Consider the following 12,105-nt stretch of genomic DNA (forward strand, 5'->3'; position numbering starts at 1 on the left):
AATAGAATAATGGAACTAGATTAGCTTTGCTGTGCTTTTAAATGGAATTAATTCAAACCTTAAATTTGGGGGAAGATGCCTTTCAAAACTGCAAAAATACAGGCAACAAAATCTGCTAGAATTGGAGGCTTTTTTTTTTACTAGTACAGTTATTCTAGGTTCTTAAAGAATGACAGGCTATTCAAATTTGCCATCTGTGCCCCTGCCCCACAAGTATGTAACCATGTGAGTAACTTTACTCGTGTAGATAAAGCCATGATAAAAAGATAGACCTTCTTATCCTTGTATGTGTGTTACATGAATCAGTGTTTTTGTGACCGAGGTTCCAGATAATCCTGTCATTTCTGAGTTAGGATGCAAGGGTGCATTCTTTCCTTTTTTTCATATTTCAGTGCAGCTGAAATTTGGTTACCACACTCCATAGGACAGCTGGGATCCTGCTCCAGGCTGGATCCAGTCTGAGAGCTGTGACCTTTAGTCAGATCCTACTCCTTGTGCACAGGCATTAGGGCTGGATCGAGGTGATACCTAGAAGTCTCCGCTGGAGAACCCAGTTTCTTCCTGCAGACTCCATACATAGTTTTCTTACCTTGGCCAGAATTGCCAGAGTGGTAGCTGTTGCCTGGTTCTCACTGGATGCCTCATCCAGGCAGGGCACCTTACAAGTTTTTGTTATTTCCAGCTGCCCCAGCAGGTTTTAGGAACTTTTCAACCACCAGAATGAATCTTGTGATCTTATCACACAAGTATGTGAGGTATTTCCTCTGCCTATCAAATGTTTAATAATAACACATCTGTGGTGAGCAATTATTTTGCTTATAAGGTAAAAAGAAAAAAAAATCCTCTAGAATTTATGAGTTGAAGGAAACAGGAGAAGAGCTCCATGCTTCCTACATGCCCTTTGCTAGCATTTCAACGCTGGTGGTCAGAGAAGCTCTTTCTTTCTGGTGTTAGGAGAACTTTTCCTGCTTTAGGAGAGAAGGGTACCACGAAAGTCCTCTGTACCAAATCTCGGCCCCCTTTGTGCCATGTAGAAACCAGCCAACTTTTGTCTTTTAACAGGGTGCACGCCACATTTTTCTGTTCCGTAGAAACTCTTTATGGTAGTATTCATTGCTAAGTGAAATGTTAGAGAAGGAGGTGTGTGAATATGGGCTGATGAGTTTTAGCACACAATAGATAGGTAAGCCTGATACAATACCTGTGCTTTCTCTCTCACATTTGCATTCTGTAGATAAACCACATTTTTCTTCAGCTTCTCCTTTGATGCACTAAATCATTTTCAAAAAAGTGGGTGGTAATTGTACAGAAAGACAGTTTGCTTTTATTTATGCATGCATACATGAGTGCACACATTACCAATGCCATTTTGACTGTATGATGTATATCTGCCACCTGTAGGGTATGATGTATATCTGCCACCTGTAGGGTTTTTGCTCTTTTGTTTCTTTTTATACTGTGGGCTTTTTCCTATATGGTGGTACTGTCTTCCATATTTGGGATGCTGTTCTGATATTATTACAGTTATGCTAATATAAAAAGCTTGTAGCGCATGAGGTTCAGACACTGTTTACCTGCCAACTTTCCCAAAGTCACTGTTAAAATCAAGACAGCTGCCACAGCCCTTTCATGGATAGTTTTGGTGAGTCACTTTCTGATCCATTTTTTCTACTAACTAGAGAGTAAAATATTGCACTCTACTGTGAAATGGCAAAGGGACAATTTGTCTTCAGAATGAGAAAAAATGTTCCACATTTCTTTAAAAGAAAGAGTGTTAGTGCCTATTCATCCTTGTATTATTCTTTGATAGTCTCTTGTCATGAAATTAAAAAAAAAAAAAAAGAGTCCAATTTTAGGATGATGTCTAAGAATAATCACCTATATAAATTTTGCACAAGAGTTTAAAAAATTAATTTTTTTTGCCTTATTTTGTTTTTTCTGTCAGGGCATTCTACTTGGACAAGTCAAACCTGCCTCCAAATTCAACATCTAAAGCAGCTTATATAGATAAGGTAAATAAAAATGTTAAGTGATTAATTAAGCTTTGCATTTTGCACACTGTGTTATTGTAATCCTTTCTTGTGACTTTCTTTATTCCACTGAAAATTGGAATTATTCAAAGCTGTGGGGGAAAAGGGAAAGGGGGAGCTCTCTTATGGCATTTTGTCTCATCTCTGTTTTAGGGGTATGTGGTGCCATGTGCTTCTGTATCAGCATGTGAGGCTAGAGGGCATCACTGTATCTGAGAAGCTTTCCCTTTTCACTGTGCTGTCAGAGCAATGCAATTGCACCAGCAGCATGCAGGTGCAGGCAGAAATTTTTTGTTCTGAAAACTGGAAACACTATTCAAAAAGAAATACTCTAGCATCCTGTTCAGAGGATTGCCTTCTGAACCTTCTCATTTAGGCTTCCTCTGTCTTTAAACCTCTGTGACTGAGAGATCACAAAGACTATGAATCTTCATTTAGCTCTACATCCTCCTGTTGGAGAGTTCATGTCCATGTTGCGGCCCAATGAGAAGAAAAGATGTTCCTAGGGCCTTGCCTATACTGACTCATGAGCAAAAGTGATTGAACTACTGTGGCTTGACAAATACAGTGATCAGCAGCTGAGCTCTGTGGCAGACTAAAATTTTACATTGGTGTAATCCAACATAAGCGTTAACAGACTGATAGTTCCTGTTTCTTGGATCGGTGCTGGACTGCATGGTCCAGCCGTAGTGAGTCAGCAACTTAATTTTCTCAGCGTTCGCAAGTGTAGCAGGAGAAATTTAGCTATATGTGGAGTGCTCATTTTCCCCAAACCTGATCCCTATGTATTTTAGTGAAAAGGTCAGGGACAAGATAAAAGCATCTGATAAAATGGATCTGACCAGGGAATGCTAATGACCAATGCCAGTTTAATCTAATGCATTTTCTTTGTAACTGGAGTAAGCTAAGAGTGAGTGCATGATCACAGTTTGTGCCTTGGACTTTTGCTCTTTTCCCCAGACCTCTGCAGGAGTAAATGGCACCAGTTTAAATCAATTTAAATGTATGCAAGCTAAATCAATAGGAGCTAAACCAACTTAAATCTATTTGTGCCCAAGTTTAAATGATTGTTATAATTGATTTACTTGACCTGCACACTTTCTGATGAAGGCAAACATAAGAGCAAGTGAGGCTGCTATTTCTCTAATTAGTTAAAACTGTCTTTAGGGAATGCTTCTCTGTCTTTCAAACGATTCATTCTTTGAGTAATGGGGGGGTTGTTGCAATCTTTAAGTGTCTCTAGAATAAAGAGAAAGGGATTTTGGAATTACGAGGTCTGCTAAACTTTGTTGTGAACCTTTCTTTTGCACAAACCACTATGAGATGCTGCTTTTCATTGCTAAATTGTTCTTGAAGGTTGCTCTTCTGAGAGCAGCCTTCCACCTGAAGCTGCTTTCTTACTGAAACTAGGTGGGTCATTTCATTCTCTGTACAGTTATGCGAAGGTTGTTTTAAGTTCTCCTACAGAAATAACTGTTCTTGTTTTGTAGTATGTTTTTGTCACTCCTGCTTGTTTTTCTTTTTTCATGTAGTTAGTCAGGATTAGAAACTGGCCATCTGCATAAAGAGAGACACTATTGTCCTATTTATAAATTGATTTTCTCAGGGAGCCATTTAACCAGTCCTGGCATCCCTCCTGCATATACATACAGTTGCGGGTTGTCTCTTTGTGGCTTCCTTTCTTTGGAAATAGCCTTAATGGAAACTTACTGATGGGCCTGTTCTGTTTACTGAAGTGAAAAGCGCCTCTGTAGAGAATGAAACAGTCAATGATGGTAACAATTTAAAAGTTAGGAGAAGTTTTCTTAGGTCACGTCACAGAAGACTGTATGCTTTGTCTTTACATTATGGAATCTGGCTTGGGCTTTCTCAGCCGGTCTCACTGTTCTAATGTGCATCTGTAATGACCACAGATCACGACACTCCTAGCATTTACTTGTCGCTACCCTAAAAGAGCATTTCACATGCTCTTGGTAGGAAATATTTAAATCTCTCTCTCTTTTCTCTCTTGCAGTTTATGAGACCTCTCAATTGCTTGGATGAACTTTACCGACTCATAGGGTCCTTTATCCGATCCAAACGCACTGCTGCCTGTGCATACACTGCTTGCAGTGCTTCTGGAGTTGGGTTGCTGTCAGTGTCCTCAGAACTCTGTAACAGGCTTGGAGCGTGTCACATCGTTATGTGCAACAGCGGAGTTCACCGGTATGACAGTTTATTTCCTTCCTTTTGTTTCAGTCAGTCATTCAGTCATTGCAATCCAGTTTGGAGACAGTTTTTTACTTACAGAAAAGCACACACTGTATTTCTGTGTATGTGAGTAAATGTCTAATACGCTTAAAAGATTTGTGGTGAAATTCTAGAATCGTATGTGCTTTGATAGACAAAAATGAGCAGCATGGTTTTGTTTTGTATGGTTGTAATGGGTAGTTTCTCATTCAAGTCGGTAGAAGGCAGAAATTTTAATTGCTAAAGCGGAAAAAGGAAGGTTTCCTAGGTGAATAGCACATGCTATATTAAGCTCGTGATATAGATAAAAAATGTTGAAATTTGTATTTGCTATATGCTAGGGGGAATCTTAATAGAGCTTATTTCAAGGAAAAAGCAAAACAGAAGAGCTTTGCATTTTTGCAGGGGTAGTATACAATAACTGGAAGTTCTGTCTGTAGAACAGTCTTGATGTGATTAATATAATAGCAGAAAATGAACTGAGCTATAATCAACTGAGCTTTATTGTTGTAAACACTAAGTGGTTTTAATAGAGAGAGAGAGACACACACATACACAAACATATATATGAGTGACATTAGCATAGTTAGAGAGCTCTCTAGTATTTAATGACTTTCATCAAAAATAGCAATATATTTATGTTCCAGTTGGGCAGGATACAATTTTGTGTACATTTTACCAAACAGGCAAAGAGTACCATTGGAAAAAAAAACCATAACCAAGAATCTGATGCTAAAACACTGCTATTTCTGTAAGAATTCCAAACTGTAGATTACAGGTAGCAGTGTGTTAAAACTTTGCTCCTTAGTTTCTGACCTTATGCAAATTTGTATTTTAGCAGACTTGGTTACTGGTATGTTATGCTAAAATGAACCTTGCCTTCTCTTAAGTTTAAGTAATATCCTTTCTTTAAAAGAGCTTTGCACCGTAGATTCAGTGCAGATTATAGGGCATGAAAAATGGGGAGAGCTCTGTATATAGTCAACACAATTACATTATATAATAATGGTGCTTGTCATTTCTGTTAGTGAAGATAGCAGCAGACTACTTGTATTACTCTCCATCATTGATACAAGTGTATATAACATGCTGTATATGGTATTCTGTTTTAGGCAATAATACAAAGAGAGTGTATTTTTAACACTAGTCACTGTGTTAGATGAAGATGGAAATACTATATAGCATGGATCAGCATGAAGTTGTCATTTTCAGAAAGTCATGAACTATACAGCTTTTCTCTGGCTCTTTATTTAGGTTTAGAACAGTTTCATAAGAAGTTTTTATGATATAGATAACCTTCCTCCCAAGTTGGAACTCTTGCTAAACTCCTGGTCAACAAAAACAATTATAGGCAGTATTTTTTCCTCTGCTGCTCACATGAGAAACAGTAGCTTTGGTTTCCCAAGCTCTGATTTCTGTTTACAAAAGTTGTTTTGAAAAGGAGTGAACAAGATTTAGGGGGAAAAAAATCAGCATTATGTGATTCCAACAAAACAAGGAATTCTTAAGAATTGAAAAGATCATTAATACTCACTACTCAGTGACCTACTGTCAGGAATATTAATTACCATTTCCTCAAAGACCTGTGCTTTAAGAAGGAATTCCTTATTCATGAGTACCCTTCTGAAGACTTTACTGTGTTGAAGTTAGTGAAGTTTGTATTTCTTATGTGATGAGAAAAGACTTTGGGCTTGATTCTTTAGAAAGCTGAAAAGGACTCCTTTTGTGTTTCCTAATGATTTCAAAGAGTAAATTCTGAATTTACCAATATATTTGTGCCAGAAATCCTTATTTTTTAAGAAAAGAGTCAGAGCAACTTTAATATTCCCAATAAACTATCACCCACAATGCAGAGGTCACAAATTATTCAGAATCATCTGGTGACCGAAGAAGAGGCAGCATGCTTCATAAAAACATGAGCTGTTCTTAGAATAGAATAAATTATTCTTGAGATTTTTTTGCTCATTTATAGGGCTAATTCAAAGGTATAAACTATTAAATGTCTAAATAAGCATATTTAAACACCACAAAATGTTAGAAAGCCAGCACACATTGGATTTCAAGATTATTTTATGAGTGATGGGAAATGGATGGGTCACATATGGGTTTCTATCTGGATGTTAAAGGATTCAAGACTGCCTACTTATATAAAGTGAATGCGCAAAGCATTTTTCTGTAAAAGCATGATTGTAGTCCTGCAGTCTTTGAATGGAGTCCATTTGAGCTTTTGCATAAGATACCATTATTTCACTCGTCCATTAATACTGCCTTTGTGGCTATCGTCTGTTCAAAGAAACATCAACTCTTAGCACTATCAGAGACATTTTAACATAGTTCCTCCAGGAAAGAGAAATGCATTACATGAAATTTTATGTGTACCCAAGAAGTTTTTGCCCTGAATTTCTGAAAGTTAAGAAAAAAACTCGCAGTATTTAGAGGTCAACAGGGATTCTTGTGCTATTATTTGAAGTGATTTTCAAGAAACAGTGAACAGTTCCCTGAAGTTACTGTAGTACATACAAACTTGATGGATGAAAAAATCTTTTCTTGGACTTCTATGTCATATAATCTTGCTTCACATGTTGTTTTCTCTTTCTGGCCTCTCCCAGGCCACATCTCTACACTCCAACACTAAACAGGCTCTGCTTTTTGGCATTCTGAAATTGCCTTTGCCAAGATAGAAAGCTTATTTTGTCTCCAAATAATAGGCTCACTGGGCAGATTTTGTTACTGACTGAGCTCCTAGACTAAATTCTGCTGTGTTTTTTGTGAACCTATTCCCCTTGCTACTCCATAGTGAGAAACTGTCTTGCAGCATCATGATCCTGTGAGGAAGATGGAAAGAAGAAGGAAGAGAAAGATGTTGGATATGAAAAAATCCTGTAGACAAAAATGATTTTCCCTGTTGCCTGCAATCCTGAAGACCTAATTCTTCTGCTTGTCTGATGGACTATTATTTAATCAGAGCAGAGAATGATGCAGAAGAATGGTCTTAAAGCTGATAAGTTAGTTCTTCAGAGTTCAAGCTACTGATTTGCAGTGAGGGGGGATATTTAGCTGTGGTTGTATTCAACAATGCTTCCTCTGTGCCTTCTGTGTTCTTGGAAACTAAACGCTCCTAGAGCTGTCACGTACTTGACTGAGATCAGTTGTGGAAATCCAGGTTTTGTAAGCCCAGACCAAGGACTTGTGGCTGACTGTTTTTAACACCAGGCTACAGAAATTGAATGAGTTGAAAACTTTTATTCTCTCCTGGTGCTACCAGAAAAGCACATGGGGGAAAGAGATGTGAAATGTGCTTGCAGGTTAACTTTGAAAGTATGTTCTTCATTTATGAATCTTCCTGCCAGCTTAAAAATTAAAAATAATGGACTTAGAGCAAGGTTTGTGCATACTTTAACTAATATTAGCCTAATTTCTACAACTGATCTCTAATGGAAGAGAATTTCTGAGAGTCTGTGGAAGAGTTCAGGGTGCTTTGCTGATCAGTATCTTTGTTTTTGGGGAGTGGGAACTGAGCAAACCATTAATCTGTCAGAATTTAAATATATATTTTTTATTTCATTTAAAGTATATTAACTCTAAAACTTCCCTCACTTGATTAACTTATCTGTCTGTCATTGAACTGAATGTACAGCCCTTTTTGTGTTTTCCCAACTTGGGTATCATGGATTGAGAATGGGAGTTTCTGCCACCCTTCCTCTCTTTCTAACTGGAAGCAAATCACAGATAGCTTGGGAGAGAGATTCTGGGTGGCAGTCCCAATGCAAAAGAGGCAGAGAATTATGAAACAGCAGCTTTGTCTGCTTTGACAGGGGTTGCTGATCTCAGGATCAGCAATGTTTTGATTTCTGACTTCTCTGTGATCCATATTAAATTGCTTTTTACACTGCACTAGGCTAAAACAGCTTGACAGAGTTCATATTTTTGTCCTTATATACAAGATAATACTGTGGATTTTGAATTGCTGGTGATTATTTTGCTTTGATTTTTATGAGGACAGTATGTTTACCAATTTGCATTAGAGCCTGAAATCCTGTGTCTATTTCAGACAGTAGTTCTTTTCAAATATATTTGAATCACCAGAAGAACAAGCATGGAGAAAAATAAGTTCCTTTAACCTTCACTGTCCTAAGTGACATGTGAATATTACAAACTCCCCTTGGATTACCATAAGTGAACATGGTTTGTTGATCAACATCAGGAATAGAACTCAGAATTAGTCTGAAATCAATAGTTTGCATTTCTGTGTTGCCTTTTTTATCATCTGTAATTATATTTCTACCTGCCAATCAACTGTCACCTATAAACAATACTGTTTTTTCTGCTGCCTGTTTCCTTGCCTAATTTTATTCTGTTTGAAGGTGTAATCAGTCTGTACAAATCTAGGTGATGAAAGGCACTTTTAAATTTTATTGAATCATGATGCTAGCTTCTGCTTGAGAGAAAAGAGAGAGACTGCATTGCACAAACAGGCCTTAGCCTATTTCCATGCCAAAATGAAATTAGGTGCAGCAGCTGCAGAAGTCTGTTCAGGGACCATAAGCCTTACAGGCTCAAAGGAATCATACAAAGCATCCAAATAAAACAAATCCCAAATTTATTTAAAATTTTGCATTTCCTGGAGGACTGAGAAAAGAGAGGTCCTTTGTAATCTTAATGAACCCCAGAAAAATCACTGTCTTATTTTCTTTTCTGAATTTTAATTTCACCTCCTGAAAGTCTCTCCTGCCTGTTACCATCCTTCAAGCAGTGGGGTTCTGGCTGGCAGACACGCAGCTGAATGATGAGGCAGATTTTGCAAAGGGTTGATTATGCTGTCTCCTGCAGCTGGCACAGCTCCTGAAACCCGATTAAACCTGTTGCCATTTTCCAAATAGCAATGCAGAGTAATGCTATAAGCTGTCAGTCATGCCCAGCTCCCTTTATGTGACTCAAATTAAACAAGGTATTTATGAAAAATTGGAACTCCAATGACCTTATATTTTAGACATTCTAATGTAAGAACTCTTCTTTCTTTTGAACTGTTTTAGAAATTTTTCTGTAGAAATTTCATTTTGAGCTCAGTGAAACTGCTACAAGAAAATCTACCTGAAGTTTTGCAACTGTGGTTCATGCTGGATACTCAGTAATTAGTCTTTGTGGGATTAATGGGACCACTTACAGGTCAGCATGTGCTGAAGAATTAATCCTGGATCCTCTCTGGCCTTCTGATCTAACCTTTGCTTTTTGGTTCTGCTACTGTCCCATTTAGTCAAGATTCCCCCTTTTTTTTTTTAATTAAGTCTTGTTACGTCCGTCTCCGATTAGTGTATTTTCATAATACCTTACCTGCTGAGGCATAAAAACCCCTTCCATTTTCATAAAATAATGTAAGATAGTAGATTATTTCATTTGTGTTGGTTACTATTTGAAAACAGTCATACAATTGTTAAATATGTGAGAATTTGTATTCTTAAGACAATATAACCAACACATTTGCCACAAATAGGTTGCCTCTATAGTGATGATAGTTTTATTTTGATTTAGATTTTCCTTTCTTAGGTAACCTGGTACATTTTGGTTTTGTTCATCTCTAACATGCATGTGAAAGCTTATAATCTTTGACCTCTCTTGCACGTTCTAAATTCTGAGACATTCTTTTGTTTAGAATACAATCTAAACATGCAGAGAAGCACATAAAATGCACTGATTCAGATCTAATGGGACTAACTTATTACTAATAGGGGTTTCAAGGTGTTTTTTCTACTTGGCCCACTTCAAAATTATGGACCAGTGTAGACTTTTAATGGTAGGGTTGATACACAGCTTGATCACCTTGCTCTGTTGAATCATCCTCTCACTCTTCAATTCCTGCAATATTGTCTTATCTGCACTCCAGATCTTTGGGAGAATCTGACTCTTCCTTACAGAAAATGCTGGATTATTTAAAAAAAAAATTATTGAGGAAAAAAAATTCTTTAAATTCTGAGGTGCAAGAGTGTTAACTGAATAACCTGAAATCTTGTGAGACAGGAAATAAACTGCAAACTTCCAGCAGATGGATTTGCTTGCCTGTTTGCATGGGACATAGAATAGAACCCTTTCATGTGAAGGATACTCTGTATAGAAAGAGAGATAATGGTCAACTTTGAGTTTTCATTTGATGTAAGATATTGTTGTTTGTGTTTGCAAGTATGACTAAGAATGAGCAAACAAAAGGCATGGTATACTTTGAGTTTTTTGGAAATGCTGTTCTTTCAACAAAGAAAGAATACTTAATGTTATGAGTGCTCCTTGCAACATTTCCAACCAATTAAAGGTGTCAAGATCTTACAGGAAGAATGTTTCTGAAAAGATGTTCTGTGCAGTTTTTTAAAACTGACAGATGATTTATGGTCAAAAGAAGTAATTTTTTTCATTGCTCTTCAAAAAGCTCTCTATCGTAATAAAGGTAGAACACTCACATTTTTTATTTTTTGAAATAATTTAGATTGGTTGATGATAATATTCCAATAAAATACAGAAAAAGTCGGTATGACTTTCTGCATGTTTCATTCTTCAGGATTAAAAATGACTAATGTTGAATTTAATAGACCTGAGCGAAACTACATTTGTGGAGGTAACTTCCAAACTATGAACGAAGACATCAACCAAATTTAGATCTGAAATATGGCTATCTATACTTATCTTCCAAGATTGATTCCCTAGCTTGATAAATAACTGCCAATTTCTTCAGCAAATTGGTAGCTTGTGGTTGAGAATACCTGGTAGAATCAATTTTCATTATCCTGTGATGTGATGGTGCAGGCATGCCCAACAAAAATGTATGTGTGGGAAGGGGGTTGGGATGTATTTGGTCTGTGGTTTGTACAACTGCATAATCACAGTGGTGCCTGTCACGAAGGAACCTTGTACAGGCTGATATTTAATGGATGAGAGGTAGAAGTTTCCTTAGCCTTGGACTGTCCATGCCTCTGTGGTTTAGTAATATTTTCCATGGACAGTCACTTTCTGAAGCATTGTTTATGATTACTGAACCATCATGATGGAATCAAATATATTTCATGTGCAGAATAATGGCTTGCTATACATTAGCAAAATAACTGAACAACTGAAGTTATGGACTAAACTTCAATGGATCTGTTCAAATCCAAGGTTGATTTTGAGGTAGTGATTTTCCACACTGGAAACATCTCAGCTTGATTACAAGGTTCATAAAGGGACTGAGCATAAATCCTGAACTCCAGCAGAGTTGTACTGTAATTGTAAATTGTAAATTACAATACTCTAAGTAACTGTAAAGAACTTCGTGCTCATTTCATCCCTAATATCTCCAGGCTGGTCCAAATTCATCCTCCCCATGAGAAAAATAAAAATTCTGTTCAGCAAATTTTCAGCATATGGGCATAGAAGATGAAGGGTATGGTTATGTTCTAGGAAAATGTGCTTTTTAGCTCTATGAATGCAAATTTCAATTTTATTTGCATGGAGCTGTATTCTCACAATGAGAACAGCTTAGGAATTGTGGCAAACAGCCTTCGGTTAGGCCTGTCTACACTTTTTATGCTTATTACCTTTAGTTCTGAAGAATATTTTCCCTCCTTTTTAGGTCTATCATGGCTTATTTTCTTTTTCAGGTTACTCTTCAGAATTGATATGTGTTACCCAGCCATTATTAGTAATTATAAAGAATTACCTAAAAAAATCTTTATCTTAGAGTCATGTACCTTTGTGTTGTGTACACTGATGTAAGTAATAGCTGCTCCATAAGCATTAATTTAAATGATAGCAGGGACAAGTGAATACTTAAGTGTCAGCGGTTTAAAAAGCGATCACATGTAGGTATGATTAGCTTATGATCTAT

General features: G+C 37.0%; 1 protein-coding gene across 1 annotated transcript in view; it reads left to right on the forward strand.

Annotated features, from left to right (window-relative positions):
• Nucleotides 1-12,105, forward strand: part of PREX2 (phosphatidylinositol-3,4,5-trisphosphate dependent Rac exchange factor 2) — a 185,281-nt gene that overhangs the window by 155,214 nt on the left and 17,962 nt on the right. Inside the window, exons 36-37 of the mRNA XM_013942875.2 lie at nucleotides 1,946-2,012; nucleotides 4,045-4,235. Coding sequence (XP_013798329.1) covers nucleotides 1,946-2,012; nucleotides 4,045-4,235 — 258 coding nt within the window. The remainder of the gene's footprint in view (nucleotides 1-1,945; nucleotides 2,013-4,044; nucleotides 4,236-12,105) is intronic.

This window comes from Apteryx mantelli, chromosome 2 (genome assembly GCF_036417845.1).
Source record: "Apteryx mantelli isolate bAptMan1 chromosome 2, bAptMan1.hap1, whole genome shotgun sequence".
NCBI classification, from domain to species: domain Eukaryota; kingdom Metazoa; phylum Chordata; class Aves; order Apterygiformes; family Apterygidae; genus Apteryx; species Apteryx mantelli.